The sequence below is a fragment of the Pagrus pagrus genome (assembly GCF_965226575.1).
Source record: "Pagrus pagrus genome assembly, chromosome: 12".
Taxonomy (NCBI): Eukaryota; Metazoa; Chordata; class Actinopteri; order Spariformes; family Sparidae; genus Pagrus; species Pagrus pagrus.
The window spans coordinates 25,480,015-25,496,724 of record NC_140196.1 but is presented as its reverse complement, the minus strand read 5'-3'; the positions used below and the strand labels follow the sequence as shown (position 1 = coordinate 25,496,724).

Here is a 16,710-nt window from a genome sequence, read left to right as displayed (position 1 = left end):
CCACCCCCGACATGAAAGTCGCATAATAAACATGTTCTGTGAGCCTGATATGACACGTTTTGTCGACATGTCAATATGATACATAGCCAATGACATGAAAAAAATTGACCAACATATGTGTGGCTTGCAGAAACTTTAACTGCTAACATTTTATCCTAGCAACTCGACTGTGGTATTATTTGGTTTATAAAAATCATAATTAAAAGATCATTTGAGTCATCTATATTTTTATCCACTGATGATCTTGTCCTATTTTACCTTTGAAACAAAATCTTTGTCCTAAATGTAACTGGACACAGCATTAGTCTTAGTTCATTGCCCCACTCATCAAGCCTGCTAGCACCAAGACCTATCCTGGGAGTGTAGAGGCAATGCAGGCAGACCATGTATGACCATGTGAAAAATGAAGAGTGGAACTAGTTAATTAAGTCTGTTTCATGTCAAAACGATACATAAATAAAAGCACTTTCCAGCTAGCACAGCTGTCAAGGTTCTGGTTAGAAAGAGTTTTTCCTGACAGCAAAATGACATAGATGCGATAAACATGCAATTCTCATCATGCAAACACATCAGTCAAAGTCAATGAAAACAGTCCCTCTCCCTCTTGGCTTCACTTGTGGTAATGATGTAGTGTCTTTTCTGTGTAGAATCTCAGGCAGCCAAGCACATTTGAGTGTACATCATGGTAATGTTATTTCACTGATGTTGTGTTCAATTTGGCTTGTTTGTGTTGCTAATTATTAATTATTTGATAAAGATGTTTTTAAGCTTCCAAATGGGAGCATGACAGAAATAAAACTTTAAGAACCACTGGTTTAAGTCCATGACACTGTTAGAGGAAGCTTCTTTTTAAATACAAACTGGTTGTTGTGACAGCAATAACACATATGGGAAGCAACATTTAACAGCCAAAGTCTTGAATTCAACTAAACTATTTCAATCAGTATATACTTTAGAAGTAGAAAAGAGACTGAGAGAACTTGAAGTTAGATTCAACTTATTATGAACAAAAAGAACAGACTTAGGCACTTAGACTACAGCAGGAAGTAGGTCACAATATAAGGGAAGCCCACTAATTAGTTGTTGCCTGTATGGAGGAAGGGAGATGTCCACCCTGAGCCTATAGGTGGTGGTAATGAGGAATGGAGCTCCATGTAGGGATGACTTCATGCGACAAAAACTTGTGAGCGGATGGTTGATTGGAGGCCTGGGATCATCAGTTCAGGTGGTAAAGGGGAGGAAGTGGGTCACGCAGTCTTTATGGTGCTTAAATGGCAGCTGAATGACAGCAGCGAGAGAGAACATTTAATATTTGTCAGCTTACAAATAATTAGCTAGAGGACAGCATGACAGGATGTGATTGGATGAAGAGGAGAATGAGCAGGAGAGGATAACTGAAAGCGGGAGACTGCTTGAGCCCTAACACTTCACCCTAACACTCTATCCCAACAACAGTCGGGACACCCAACCCCTGGGTGTGAATGTGCAAAACAGAGGGGTAGGGCTAAGTGATAGGGGGAAGGGTTGCATTGGGACTGGGTCTACATCTGCACCATTGATATCAAAGCCGTCCAGAGGCATGATACAGATAATAGGATTACAGTTCATCTTATGTATGGAGATCCTCACTTGTCTTATGTTATGTACAGAAGAGAAGAACGAGTAGAGAAAAAGAAGAGAGAACAAAAAAATTAAAATGGTGCATACTGGTCCACCTTGTTTTGCATCTGTCTGTTCCAGCTGTTACTAGATGTGCCACTATCTACTCATAACCTTGGGAAGGACAGAGTTATACACTTAGTTTGTTGTGTCTTACTCTCAGTGTTCATCAGCATTATGAATCACCAAGAGGGTTAACGTGACTGCATCTGGTTTGACAGTATTATGTTGCAGCATAAAGTCTGTGTGAACAGGCTTAGTTTTGAAGAAGAGGTAGGTTAATGTAATTAGTAGTGGGAATTGTCGTCTAATGTATGCTGGAACATGCCCTGTCAACAAGTTAGTGTGCGCAGCCGTGTCAGATCCTGTCCTAATTTGCCGATAGTTATTTGCCCTGTGAAAATCATGTCAGGTAAAATTAGTCTCGCTCAAATGAATATCCCCATCATTTTTTTTCTCATTAGCATTTAAGCACTGAATAAGTTTTTATTCCCCTGTCAGTGGCGGATTTCAAGTTCTCAGATGACAGAGATATGAGGTAGTCTTGCAACAAGAATATTATCAAATAAATCTGATTAGAAGAAAAGGATCTAATGTGATTGTCAATGCCTACTGTCATGCCTCCAGTAGACTGTGTGCTCTATTTTTATCCAGCTAATTATCAAGAGGGATGTGTAAGGTTTCTCAGAGCAGACTTTAATAGGGACAATTCACAGGTGTAACATAGTCATTATACCTCTTACAATAGCCCTCATTATATTTGAGTATTGAGTTAGCAGTGACAATTGTGGCCACCATAACAGGCCATAAAATGTTCTGCAGAAACAGTGTGCTGAGTGTGTGATGTCATTTTCTCTCACTGCTTATGTAACCTTACATTTGATTTTGTTCATGTAAATTGGAAATTGAACATGGAACATTACAATTTTCATCAAACAGTATTGTATGCATGTTTACTGTCACTTTTAATTGTAAGTTTGTCCGTCACTGTCATTCCTTATTGCTTGGCTTTTCAGATAAATGACTCAATGTTCTTTAGTACGGGAGTCCACGCTCCCCTATAAGAGACCTGAGCTCCCCTGACAAAGCAGCGATAGTTCAAGATTAGGTTATGAGGAACTGATGAACGACAGCCCTAAAATTAAATGAAATAAATCAGAAATGACAATAATTTAAAAAAAATCAAATAGCTTGTGGATTAAGGAATTTTACAAGTTGTATGTATGGGCAAGTCTATCCACTGGTCTGTGCAGCTGACTTTACCTTCTGTCAACAATGTATATAATAGTGATAGTAGTAGTGATAGTATATAATGTAATTGATGTAGGTGTGTGGCAGGACGCTGTTTTTTTTTTGCAAGTTTGGCTTTGGGGGTCATTTTTTGTGGTCATTGTTTCAATGATGCAGCAACTGGATATGGACCCGGGGCGTCAGGTGTAAATAAGTGGCTTGAATTAAGTTAATGGTCTTTAATTCATCCATCTATTTATAAGGTTGCCCATTTGATGTCCACTGGGAAGCAATAGGAGCATAGAGCATAAACACAATCCAATAGTAGCTAAAGCACAAAAGGAACAAGAATTTCAACCTCATGATGGTGCTTGAGGACAAGGGGAGGATCAGGGTCACTTGTAAAAACTAACCAAAAGTCACAGTTGTGTAGACATTAAGATCATGTTAAAATATTACTTTGGTAAAAGCAAAAGTCACCTGTATTTAAGATTTAGATATAGCTTTATTTTGCGCATTTTAAAAAAAATAATACACAGTGCAGGAAGAGGCCGAAAACGTGGAGGGCTTATTTAAAGGGTCCAACTTATAATGTTAAGATATATCAAACTTATAGAAAACATATAATTAACATAAAGAAAATGATATGAATACATAAAAAATGGTACGCTAGTGAATACAAAGTATATATGGTGAACAGTACTTGAGTAAAAATAAAAGTATCTCATATTAAATATACTGAATATACTTTTTGGATTTATTGGAATCAGGGGCGGCTGTAGCTCAGTGGGTAGAGCAGGTGACCAGGTGACCAGCCACCAGAAGGTTGCTGGTTCAAACCCCGACTCCCCTGGGTGGAACTGAGCTACACGCCGAGGCATCCTTGACCAAGATGCTGAACCCCTAAACTGCTCCTGATGCGCAGTTGGCACCTTGCAAGGCAGCCTCTGCCATCAGAGGGCCCTGGATGAACTGGCGTCTCATCCAGGGGTGTACTCTGGCCTTCGCCCTGTGAGAGCTGGGTTTGGCCCCAGTAGCCCCCCGAAAGGGGGGGATAAAAGCGGCAACAACCCGCGACCCCAATAGGGATATAGCGGAAAGAGAATGAGATGAGAGATGAGATGGAATCAGTGTTTTTTTTTATCTGATAACAGATAAAATAAATGGCTCTGATGCAGCATGCATTCTGAAAAGTAACTAGTAACTTAAGTTATCAAATAAATTGAATGAGTAAAAAGTGTATTGTAGTGGAAGTTTGAAAAAGTAGAAATGGAAATACCTAAGTGAAGTTAAAATTGTACTTAATTACAATATTTAATAAATGTACTCAGTTACATCCCATCATGTAAATCAGTACATCAGTTTCTTTTGGAAACCCTTTTTTTACTTATTTCTAAATCATTTCTGGATCCTTTTTATCTATGTGCACATTCATAATTGTCAACTGTATACTGATCACAAAACCCCTTGACCTGTATGTATCTTACGACTGATCATGCATGTACTATTAATGTTAATTATTGCAATCCTGTTAACAAGAGCATAAACAGTAAGATATATACAGTATACATGCTTGCAGTTATTTAGACACACAATGCTGATACAAAGTAAACACTGTATATGATTAAAGCATTACGGAAAACACTTTTGCTTCCTCATTAAATCCCAACATAGCCATATGTCTCAACTTGCAGAGGAATCTCTGTACTGTATGTGGAGGGCAAATGTAAATACAGGAGTATGATGTTCTTTGAACTACAGCAAAAAAAACATCAACACTAAATGGATGTCACATGATGTTTTCTGTACTTTGTAAACTGGAGGGGACTTGAAAGGATGGCCTCTAAATAAAAGTTTAAAAAAAACTAACTGAACATCATCAGGTAAAGGGCCAAATTTAATTTGATTGTTTTATCTCACAGAGGTGGATTTATTTTCAGACACAAGTGTCTTGTGTCTCAGTGGTTATTCATCAAAAAATACTGTCTTAATACAGCATGTAGCATCAAAACATAAAGTAGACAAGATCAGAGGAAAATACATTTCCAGCTTGTTGCCAATTACTTGGGAGTGAAATATAGAGATATGCATGTTTGGGTGAGGCTCCAGCTGCGTGTGGGTGTAATGAATTAAATTCTTTTTTTTTTTTTTTTTTTACTTTGTGACAGTCACCATCGCTAACATACTAAAATAAAATGTCTCCACAGAATTTAAATGATTGGAGTTTTAATTTAAGGAATGTCTTTAGAGACACAGCCACTTCCTTTGCGTTATACATGTAGGTCAAAAAGTCCTGTTGACATTTACACTTTGTGTAAAAGCAGACGTAATTTAAAATGTTCATGTACACACATTTATTAAACTGTGGGAGGGAAAGCTGATTAAAATGCCAAAATGCCAATGCAATTTCTCTTTGCAGTCGAGAGAGGTCAGGATGAAGGTTCAGTATGTGTAGCAAAAATCAGATTCTCAGAAGACCAGAATTTGCTTCCCATCGCTGACCTGTAATTAATGTTCAGCTTTTTATTGGCTATCAGAATGGTCTTATCCTTAAGAAAAGCTGATGTGTTGGCAAGTCTTTGGACTCGCTAGTTTACAGTGTACTAAGAAACTGGAAGTCTGACAAACACCCTTCTTTTAAAATATGATGACTATTCTAATGTGGAAAAGTTAGATACACCCTGCGGCAGGTATCATAGTCGAACATCAATTATTGCACATGTAAAGTAACTTAAGCAACTGCCAGATTGAAAACAATTTATATCATGATCTAAATCCTGGATGGATCAAAGGCCATTAATCCAGGATACTCTTGTAGCTGCTGTCATTTTCTTTCTGATTTGCTGTAGTACCATTCTGTTATGGCTGCATAGTTGTGTGAACATAGATGTGCATCCCATAAATTATTTTTCAAATTACGTTGCCAAAAACAAAATTGCTGCCTGGATAGTATTCTAGGCCAGGTCTTTTTGAGTAAATGAAGCTACATTTAGCTAACGCACCAGGGTTGGAGTCCCATATGTGGTCAAAATCGTGTAGGAAAACAGCTTTGATTAAGGTAAAGGAGTTCTGTTGTTTTGGTTGAATGTTGATAATCATGATTGAAGTGTCTTTGAATATATTTTGTGGTAAACCAAGACTGTGATATTTTCCCAACCTTGATCATGCGCTGTGAATGCCTAAACATAACCATGAAGGAGTCTAATAATGTCGTAGTCACTACGAGCAGATATTGCATTGCCAGATCAGCTTTGTTGGCAGAACAATGAAATTAAATATGTTTTCAATAAACTGATACGTTTGGTATCAAATTTTTTGCGACCCTCCAGACACGTTAATTTGATTAGCCATACACAGCCACACAATTAATAATTCCAAAAAGATCACTGCAGGGTTTTGCTGTGTCATCCGATTCCCAGTTCTCCTCTGACCAGAGGTATTTGAGGTCCATACTGGCACTGATTTTTCTCATGGTGGACATTTCAAACACAGGTGTCACTAATGACATAACGATGGCGGCATTCTGTTCAGGGGTGGCTGAAATACTGTCAGATCTAGCAGAGTGCTATTATTGTTGTTGTTAGTGCACCTGGTCCTTTTCTGCAATGGAAACTCAAAATGTCTGCCGTGAAAAAGGTCTATAGCAGTAAATAGGATTAATTAATTAAGTGTATAATTGGTGTAAACAACTGAAACAATCACTACAATCACGGAGATGATCAAGGTTTGGTTGGTTTCTGATAGATTACTTTACAGCACAGAGCATCACACAGTATTACATAAAACGACAATTGGAAAACAACATGTTTATTTAATTTAACATTTTCACTCTCAATTCATCAAATATGGCAGCTTGGTCGGTGGCCTTAAGCTTCACACTGTACATTCCTATTCTTGGTGAGTGTCATTCAGGACTTTTCAGATTGGTGCTCTTGTGACTCTGTGTGTGTGTGTGTGTGTGTGTGTGTGTGTGTGTGTGTGTGTGTGTGTACAGTACAGTACAGTACAGTACACCATGATTTCCCTCTTCTCTGTGATTAAAGGCCAGCTGAGCGCCACTGTTGAGAACCAGCGTCATTCCCTCTGGTGTTCATGCCGTCTCCAACACCTTGAGACCCAGAGCATGGGATAACATCGCTGTCACATAACATAAACATAAACATAAACATACACAGTACATATGCGATGCAGATGTGGGTGTTTGTTTAATGTAATTAGAAAGAAAGAAGACAGATAAGAATGGAAAACAAAAGAAGAGAAATGCAGGATGGTCTCTTCAGCCTTGGCGTGGGCTCTGGAACACACAACACATCAGTTAAAACACAACAGTATTAATATGCATGCACATGTCCACCAGTAAAAAACAGGTAACTAGGGTATAGATAAAGATATACATATAGGTAACTAGGTTATAGAGAAGGTTTAGAGGCCTAAAGAGATGAAAATATTAAGTGTTACGCTGCACAGCATAACACTAGAAAAGTCCAGGAAAGTTGACATAATTTTGTGAAACAAATGTTATTTGTGTTATTCCTTCTGGTCAGGAAAAGATGGGAAATATCTTGGCTATTGTCTAAATAATTGTGCCATTTTTATTGCACATAAACCAAAGTTTATAAGCTAATTTGGAAAGAAAGTAGAGACGCCTAAAGTGCAATATGCAGAAGTCCAGTCAATAAACTTTATTGTTATTATATCTCATTTTAACTTACTTTCATTCCTAAAATTTAACCGTCTGTGTAAAAAAAGGTTGTCAAGATTTATAGTCATGAAAACAAGAAAGCATTGAAAACATAATTTTTGAACTGTGTGATTTCACCATCACTGAAGCTGTTGTTAAATAATGTAGTACTTCCACACTCCTTTTTGATCCAGTTGTATGCTACCCCCCCACACTCTATGTTTCCACATTTCAATTCCCCCTTCTTTTCCAACATTTTATTTCCATTTGGCAGCTTTCTTCAAGACACTGTGTAAATAACTCATTTCCCTCTGATGCATGATCTGATGAGCGCTCTCTTCAGCTTTCCCCAGGGGCTGGAAAAGGAAACACTGTTGACACCTTCTTGATACTGCTGATTTATTCTGCTTTTGGGCTGTGTTCCCCCATGTTTGATGATCACTTGTCACTCTGTCCTGCTCCCTGGCAGATGGATAAATAGCGATGAGCCCTAATCGTTCTCTACTTGATTAGCTGGCTTTTTGGCAGTCACTGTGTGAACTGATGTAGAATCAGCATCGGTTTCTGATTTCTTAATGGATTTATTATTGCTTTGTAGCATTGCCTTAAGGTTATATTCAGAAGACAGTTAGAAACATGTGTATTATATGTGATGTTTGTATGTTATTGATGTTTTTACATTCAGAATACAAGTTGTAAGACAAAGTGAACAAAAGTCAGTATTTTATTTCTCCTCTGCCTTTGCGCTGTGTGAAAGCTAACTGAGTGGATATTAATGAACAAAGAACTCCTTTAAGACTTCTTAATCAAACACACTAACGCAGTCATCTTTAGAAATACCTTTACATTATTTAAAGTTATTTTTCTACTTCTCTCTGAACTGAATAACTAAACAACTAAATTACAGGGTATAAGATGTTTTAACCTTGTGGTACTTTTCAATGATAAATGGAATGATTTTAATGACTCTCTATACTTCTTGTTTTGATGTACTTTTTCTTCTAACCCTTCCATTGTTGAGCTATTCATGTTAATGGTGCCCATAATTGAGGCTTACGTTTATTGCCTCTTTCAGCTGCAGACCGCAGTCTCAGACAAAATGTTAAATATTGCTTGTGGTACTTACTGCCCATTCATTTCAAGCATGCCCTACTTATAGTTTATTAAAATTGTTAGTGCTATTTTAAATCATGTGTGTAATATGATTAAGATCTTTTTTCCTTGCTGGAACTACTTTTCCAATTTGAAGATGCATATAATTTCTTTCAATGCAGTGTAATTACCCGCTATTCATCATTTTGAATACGTGTTTATGTATCCCTCCCTTTTTTACTTTTTTTTAAAAAAAGGTTAAATTTGGGTGCTCATTCTGATGGTTCAATAAAGTAATTGTGTACTCTGATAGTAATTGTGGCATCAGTCCAGCCAAATAAACACTTGAATTGTCTTTCGTTTAATTAGATAAGTGCATATGGAGTCAGTGCCAACAGCCTATTAGTTTAAAATGAGAATTTCCTGAATTAAAACGGCTGAAAACCCTCTCTATAACATAAAAACAAGCAACATCAAAAAAGTGTTTTCCAGACAGATTCAAGGATGAATCTTTTAGTTTTTGCCCCTCTAACACAGGGGCCTGGGTCAATGGTGGTCCAACTGCCCTTTCCTGCAACACATTGTTTGACATCAAGACATCTGCTGATTATATTGAATGGATATTGATAGACTCCACAGGATGATTTTGGTCACCATCTGACCTTTAGACCCTGTTTACAGCTTATATACTTCCTATGTCCCCCTTTTAACTTTAATGACAGCAACCATTTGAACTGGCATGGACTCCACAAGTTTGTGTAAAACCTTATGACTCATGTTATCCCAGCACAATTTAACAGTAGTTCTTGCAAAGCATTTGTGGTAATTACTCTGCTGTAGTATAAAATCAAGTCAAATCACGGCTAGATTAAAGGTCTAAAGGGGGCAGTGCATGGAACTGAACTGAATCAGTTGTATCCAAAGCACAGTAAGACAGACCTTAAGTGACCTCACCATCAGTAGATTAACACATTAAGCTTAGTTCCTTAAGACATAGAAAAGCAACTTCATCACAGATACAGAATTTGTGAAAACAGAACACAAGACTCCAATCAGCAAAAGTCCTGTCAAAAGAAGGCTGTCTTGTAGTCATCTCAGAGGACAAGTAGCAGTTTCTAAACCACTTCTCAGGGGGTGAAACAAGGCCAAGCACTAGGTGGGCTAAGTAATACCAGAATTTCACAGTGGATGACTGTAATAAAGTCCTATTCACTGATGAATCCAAGTTTGAGATTTATTGCAGTAACAGAGGTGTCTATGTAAGGAGATGAACATGAAAGAAAATAATATCTCAACGTTTCAGACCCACAGTGTGGTGGGCATATTAAAGTCTGGGGCTGTTTTGCCTACTCTGGAGTTAGATATCTGCACAGACTCTACCCCGAACTATGAGAAGTACCATTTCATTTTTCAGAGACATGCTACACCCTCTGGATGGCATCTTTGTGGAGAAAGATTCATACTCCTGCGGGATAATGACCCCAAACACACTTCGCAAGAACTACTTGAAGACCAAAGAAGACCAGAGGAGTCCTCACTGTCATGGACTTCCTACACAGTCACCTGACCTCAACCCTTCTTAACATTTATCAGGGCACTTGAAGACTGAGAAAGCCAAGCAGTTAATGACATCACAAGACGTTTTGTGAAACACTGACAAATCATGCTGGTTTAACATGAGTCATCATGTTTTACAGAAACTTGTGGAGTCCATGCAGGCTCAAGTGCGCATTGTCATTAAGGCAAAAGGGGGACATACTAAATACTAAGAGATTCTAACATCTGTGGAGATTTTTCAAAGATTCAACTTCATGCTCAAATTGTTAAACTGATATTATCATTTGTAATCAAGGAATAGTATTACATCCAAAACAAATGCATACATGTATTTTAATTAGTGGTACTACTGTGGCTGCGTATGTTTCAGGATATTTTATCTGGATAAGGAAAAATGTAACACTACATGAAATGCCAAAAAATACTTTTTATCTATTCTTTCAGATGTGAATGAGGCAGGTGAAGGGAAATGTAGTGCCCTGCACAGCCTGCAAATGATTGCACCGCACAATTGATTCATAGCGGATAGGGTTGAAGTGACCTGACCTCAGCAGGTGTAAATGCAGTCCGTACAGTGTGTTCACATTCTTAAAAAAAATATCAAATGGATAGAACCTTTATGTGCTCTGCCAGCTCTGCCTACCCAATTTGCATGCTGGGATCCATTATACAGATGGATTCAAAATAATAAGAATGCTTTTACGTACCTCGTGAATAGAGAGGCCCTTGATCAGATGTTCTTACCCAGATATCTAGATAGAGCTAGTACTTTTAAAAGACAGCAAAATGCAAAGTATGATGATCAGTCTTTTTAGCACTTCCATATTTTTTGATGTAATAAATGCTGTAGTATCTTCAAAGAGTCACCAAACAGGACTTTAAACCTTTTTTTGTTGTTGTAGTTTTTTTTGTCTTGCGTAACATTTTAAGGTAAACTGTGCACAATGCACACAATCATCGGATGTGTTTTGACTGTAATTGCAGTTCCCAAATAATTTAGCATTCACGCTTGCTGTGAGTTTCATCATCTGCTGAAGCTCTGTTCAATAGGTCCCCTCTGAATAAATGACAACAAAGCAATGGGCAATTATAATGGAAAAATTGGTTGGTAAGATAACATCAAGTTGACTGTGAAAGGGAAGGAAACTCACTGTGTTTTCCTCATAGGGAAAGGAGGGGAGTATGGGGAGTTTGAAAAAAAATATGTTTTAAGAGTGCCTGTGAGGTCATTAGTTTTTTTTTTGTTTTTTTTTAACCAAGGCAAGGTTCATGGCAATGCTATTACACAAGTCCTTGTTTATCATCTGCAGCACTATTCCTGGGCAGAAAAAGCTCTAAGATTTAGATTCTGTGAGGAAACACTGAGATGCTCTCTGCCTTGTTCTTCATCTCTACCCATCTCAATACTGTTGTCCTTCTGTTGGCTGATCTGCTTATTGACCTTGCAAGAGACTTACGGGCAACAAAAAAAATCACAGAAACACAAAGTGACTGCTCAGAGCAAGGTTAGAGCAGTAATGCTCATGGTGCGTTTTATCTCAGAAGTACTATACTTTGCATAGCAATTGTGCTGTGAAAACTCTAACTTTTCTCTTGATGAGAACACAGAATGAATTAAACATGCACATCTTTGTAATTCCAGAAAATAGATACTTCTTCATTAAGTTAAATAGAGAGCAGGGTGCTCTTGCAAAGCAGAATGGTGAAGCACCGCTTTGACGTTTCCTCATTTCCCCCTGGACACTTTGAAACATGATCTAAAGAAACCTGAAGATATCTTAATCAATTTTAATGAAAGCAAATTGCATATTGCTGACAGCAAGGCATAACTTATTGAATGCCAAACATCAGTCAGAATCATTAGCTTATTTAAAGGCAATACTTCTTAAACTCATCATAAAGCAATATTAATAATTACGAAAAAATAGGTGGATTAATGGTGATTTATGGATAGCTGTACTACATGCAACACCACGTGTAGTTCAAATGATTCATGTTCAGAATTCTTTGTTTTTATTTGGTAAAAACCTTTTAACTCTTCCTACGACTGTTCTGAATTTTATTTAAGTGGTGTAAAATACTATAACTGTGATTTTATTGTGTGTTTTTCAGTGTGGTGTTAACATAATTATAACCTGTGTGCCGTGATAAAGTGGTTATATTCAAAAGCAATGAGATCATTGATATAGGCCACAAGAAACATCACTATCATGATAGATGTTTTAGCCATATCAGCCAGGCCTAATCCTGGCTGTGGTTATAGGTTAAGCAGAGCACACTTCTGACCACACTAGCCAGGTGATAGTTTGTCATCTTCCAGGCTGGTGTTGTCTGCTCAAAACACAAATCAGTCTTCAGCTGTAACAACATAGAAACACAGATTCAGAAAACTAACTATTTTTTTCTTTCTCTCAACCATTTTTGCTCTCACAGAGAGGAGTTGATGATCAGTTCGTCCTTTGACTCATTGGAGGTTCTCCTGGACTCGTTTGGGCCCGTCAGAGACTGCACCAAAGACAACGGAGGCTGCAGCCGCAACTTCCGTTGCATATCCGACCGAAAGCTGGACTCCACTGGATGTGTAGTAAGTCATCGTTCTTTTAAGAGACACTGGCTGGAAGCTGCCATACATCAGCTACAGTACCAGAATATGACCTTTCACTGAAATATCACTATGTAAATCAAATTTAAAATACTTTAGAGTGTAGTATACAGTCTGTACACATTCTTATGATTGAGACAATATGAGAGCATGGCATCTAATGCATTTACCTCCAACACTATGCAGACCCAAGCTTCAGGGATTCTTAATATGATGCCCACTTGCATGGCCTCTTCACTACAAGTTCATATTCTAATGTTGTATGAATATCCTGTTTTGGCCATCAGTGTTTAAGTCCATCTAGCTGTATAAATATTCATAAGAATTTCTTCAGGCCAAGATGACCCATAGCAAGGACAAGCAGCAGACCCGGGACTTTGTAATGCATCTGAGTAGACAGTTTGACTTCGCCGCTTGTCTCATCTGCCTCTTAGCCAGACAACACATTCATTACCTCCAGGTGGTGCTTAGCAACCAGGAAATGTAGCAGCCAGGTTTGTTTTCTTCTCCATCTGTTGAGGACCCCAGCAATATCGTTCTTGTTATTTGCAGAATCTTAGCACCGTCTGCTAGTGTTTTGCTTCTTCTAATTCCCCCCCTATCTATTGATAAGCTGTCAGGCAGCACCTTCCCTAACAATTTAATTTCTTTTCAAGTACTTTGATGCACTTGAGTAGAGTCTTTCAGGTGGGCTGGGGATACGCAGTTTATGCAATCCAGCGTGCTCAATCTTATCTCTTATAATTCACTTCAAGGAGAGGGAAACAGCTTGCAACATGTTTTAAATCACAATATGTTTCATTTATAGATTAGAGCGTATTTATATCTTACTACATATAACGTGGAGGTGGTATGCTTAATGTTATCACAGTACAATTATCTTGGGCAGTAGATAAGCATGTCAAACACACTCTGAAGAAAATTACTCCCTCAATCTTTCACCATCTGACTTTAATCAGTAAGTCTGAGGCTAAAAATGGAAACAATTGAACAAATATAAATACAAATTATTTCAATGGTCAAACATACAGGTATTTAGTGCGATTTTAGGTTGAACCAGCTTAGGATGAAGACATATGAATGAGGGATACAAACTAGATTTCAGAACTGTGCTCTGTTTAGCTATAACATATTCAATGCCGGTTTTGTAGTCTTTACTAATGCTGTGATCTGAAAGCTGACTTAACTTTCATCTTGGAATTTAAAAGTCAAAAGGTTCTGAATGTCTTTTACAATAAGTTTGTATAAAAAGCACCAAATGTGACATTCAAGCTATGACCAGAGTGTCTTTCCTTTAGAGAAAAAAGAGACAAGAAGAAGAAGAATTTTGGCTGACAGGGCTCTCTTTTTCACCTGAATAAGATGGAACTGGACTTGGACTTGAACATAGATTTGTAAAACTCTTCCAATATTTGAACACCTTCACTTAAGTTTACAACAACAAAAGATCAGGGTTTGGGTTTAAATTATCACTCTCACAAGATCTTAGCTGGTCTGAGGTTACCATCTAGACACAACCAGCCTGGCACTCACTGTATCCAGGTATCTCTGCCATTCACCCAACAGCAGACAAAAATACAATCTATTGTTCCAGCACCTGAGTGACTGCTATGTATTGTTTGTCCAACAATAACAATTGTCACCAATAATGATATATTTTGGGGGTATGGATTGGAAAAAAGAAAAGAAAATGGCATTCCAGTGGATCCAATAGCCACATGGGGACACTAGTCCATTACTGTCCATCATTTACTCTCCATTGGAATCTGTTACTTCCAATCACTGTTAAGCCAATAATGTGTGAAGTTATGCAAGAGGCATACGTGTAAAAGTCTAGAGCCATTGAATAGCCCGTGAGGCTGTTTAGGCACAGCAGTGCTTTGAGCTAAATGCAAAGTGCTGTATGAAACTAAACACAAAATACAGCTGACACTAATGGAAATGACTTAGTTGCAGGCATTTGTTCACAAACAAAAGTATTGGAGCAATTGCAATTTCAACCTGATGATGCTGCTGGTTGAAAAGTCAGGCGATCACCAAAGTTATTAGCATTCATTCTCTGATGACCATGGATGTCTCTATCAAATCAATAGTCTGATAGTTGCTGAGATATTGTATGGACTGTATGATTCTTGGGCACAGTGCTAGTATGTCTTAGTCTGAAAAGCTTAAGATTAGTTGTACAGTACAAGATTTTATTTTCTTTAAAGACTCAGTTTGCCTTTTGTCAACCAGTTACTACATGAGTACAGTATGATCTGGAACAGCAACAGTACAAAAAAAAAGCTTTCTGAATATCAGCCGTTTGTACTTGGCTAAAGCAGAAAAGCTTTTGAGCTTTTTGAAGGCTTAGTTGTAGCATTCATCCAGAAAAAAAGCACAGAAATTCACCTTGTTTATTTCCTGCAGACTTGTACTGTAAATGTCACTAATCTGTTGTCCAAGAACTACATTACCTGACGGGCAATTAGATTCTATCAACTGTAACTTCTCCCCGAAAACGCCGACATTCACGGGCTCTTGTCACATTACAGTGTCAGTCAGGCCACTGTGGTTCAGTTATGAAGGTCTATCACAAATATCTCACTTGTTGGTAGATATGAATTGGACTCTGTGAATTATAATGAGTCAGATGTGTTGCAACGGCATTGCACTGGTATGTCGGAAAACCACAATATCCATCCAATTTCCATCTTATAGTGAGAGATGACAGAGTGGAGATTCTGAGCTGGGGCTTTGAAGTCTCACAGGCATTTGATTTATGTTTTAGTTAACACATTTGCTCTTTCCCCCTGCTTTTTCCTCGTGTGGGAAATCACAAGAAAACTCTAGATATGCTGTGGTGATATTCTTCCTTTAAACATAATTACTGGGTGCTTTAAAACAACAGCTTGTATACACCAGCATCTAGAGGGCAGCTTCTTTATGTTGCACTTTGTTGCAAATCCTTGCCAACAGCGCCAGGAAAAAAAATCCAGTTTCTTCTCCCTGAAATTAGTCTCACTTGGATCCAAAAAGAAACAGTGAAAATATTTCTTGCCAACGCTTTGAGGTGTCATGAGACTCTCCTTTTGTATTCTATTAATTATTTATTGTCCTGTTATATTTCCATCCCTTGAGCATGTTGAAGAATACTGTGATATTTCTCTAAGAAACTTTGCGAGAAAAAGAACAAAGTGAATGTCTCTGCTTACTTATAGTACTTAAACCTTAATGTTTCTGTTTTCCTATAATTTGTGGATGTTCACTAAGCTCCACTGTAACCACAAATGAAACAGAAATACATCCCGAGAATAAATCTATTTTTTCACTCACTTTCACAAGATGAAAGTGATTACGAGAGCAGGAAGAGAACTGGAAACACTTTCCAGAATAGAGCTGTTGTTGCTTTCATTAAATACATGTTATTTAAAACAAGAAAGCTCAAAGAAATGGTGTGTGGGACTGTACACTTCACTGCCAATTATTCTGTCAAACTGTGTAACTTGCAAACCAAAAATATGAGAAAACCTTTAAATATTTGATTTGTAACAATCTGTCCAAATTGATTCTAGTCACAGTGTGTAAGCACAACAGGCCAATGCTTTGAACTCCAGTAGCAAGCATTCATAATCTGCATTGTAAATCACACTATTGCATGCCCCTGTTGTAGTATCAGAATGAGGACACTGTTCGACATGAACACAAAATGGAGCAGTTTGCCTGTTATCTGAAACACACCTTGCAATTTCATCCCTTACTATTTTAATTTTTTGAGTTGTGTGATTGCATTATCCCAAATGTTTCCAATAATGGTGCGTTTTATTTGGTCCCATGTCGCAATAACCAGCTCAGCATGCCATTTTCACCCGCTGCTGATGTTGCTTCCCTCCCACTGCATGCCTCTTCC

At 37.9% G+C, this 16,710-nt stretch overlaps 1 protein-coding gene across 5 annotated transcripts in view; it reads left to right on the top strand.

Moving 5' to 3' along the window:
* The window catches only part of astn1 (astrotactin 1), a 427,741-nt gene that overhangs the window by 161,253 nt on the left and 249,778 nt on the right, over positions 1 to 16,710 (top strand). For all 5 annotated transcript variants that reach the window (XM_084369247.1, XM_084369246.1, XM_084369245.1 and 2 more), the window contains one exon: positions 12,653 to 12,803. In XM_084369247.1, the coding sequence (XP_084225373.1) occupies positions 12,653 to 12,803 (151 nt within the window). The remainder of the gene's footprint in view (positions 1 to 12,652; positions 12,804 to 16,710) is intronic.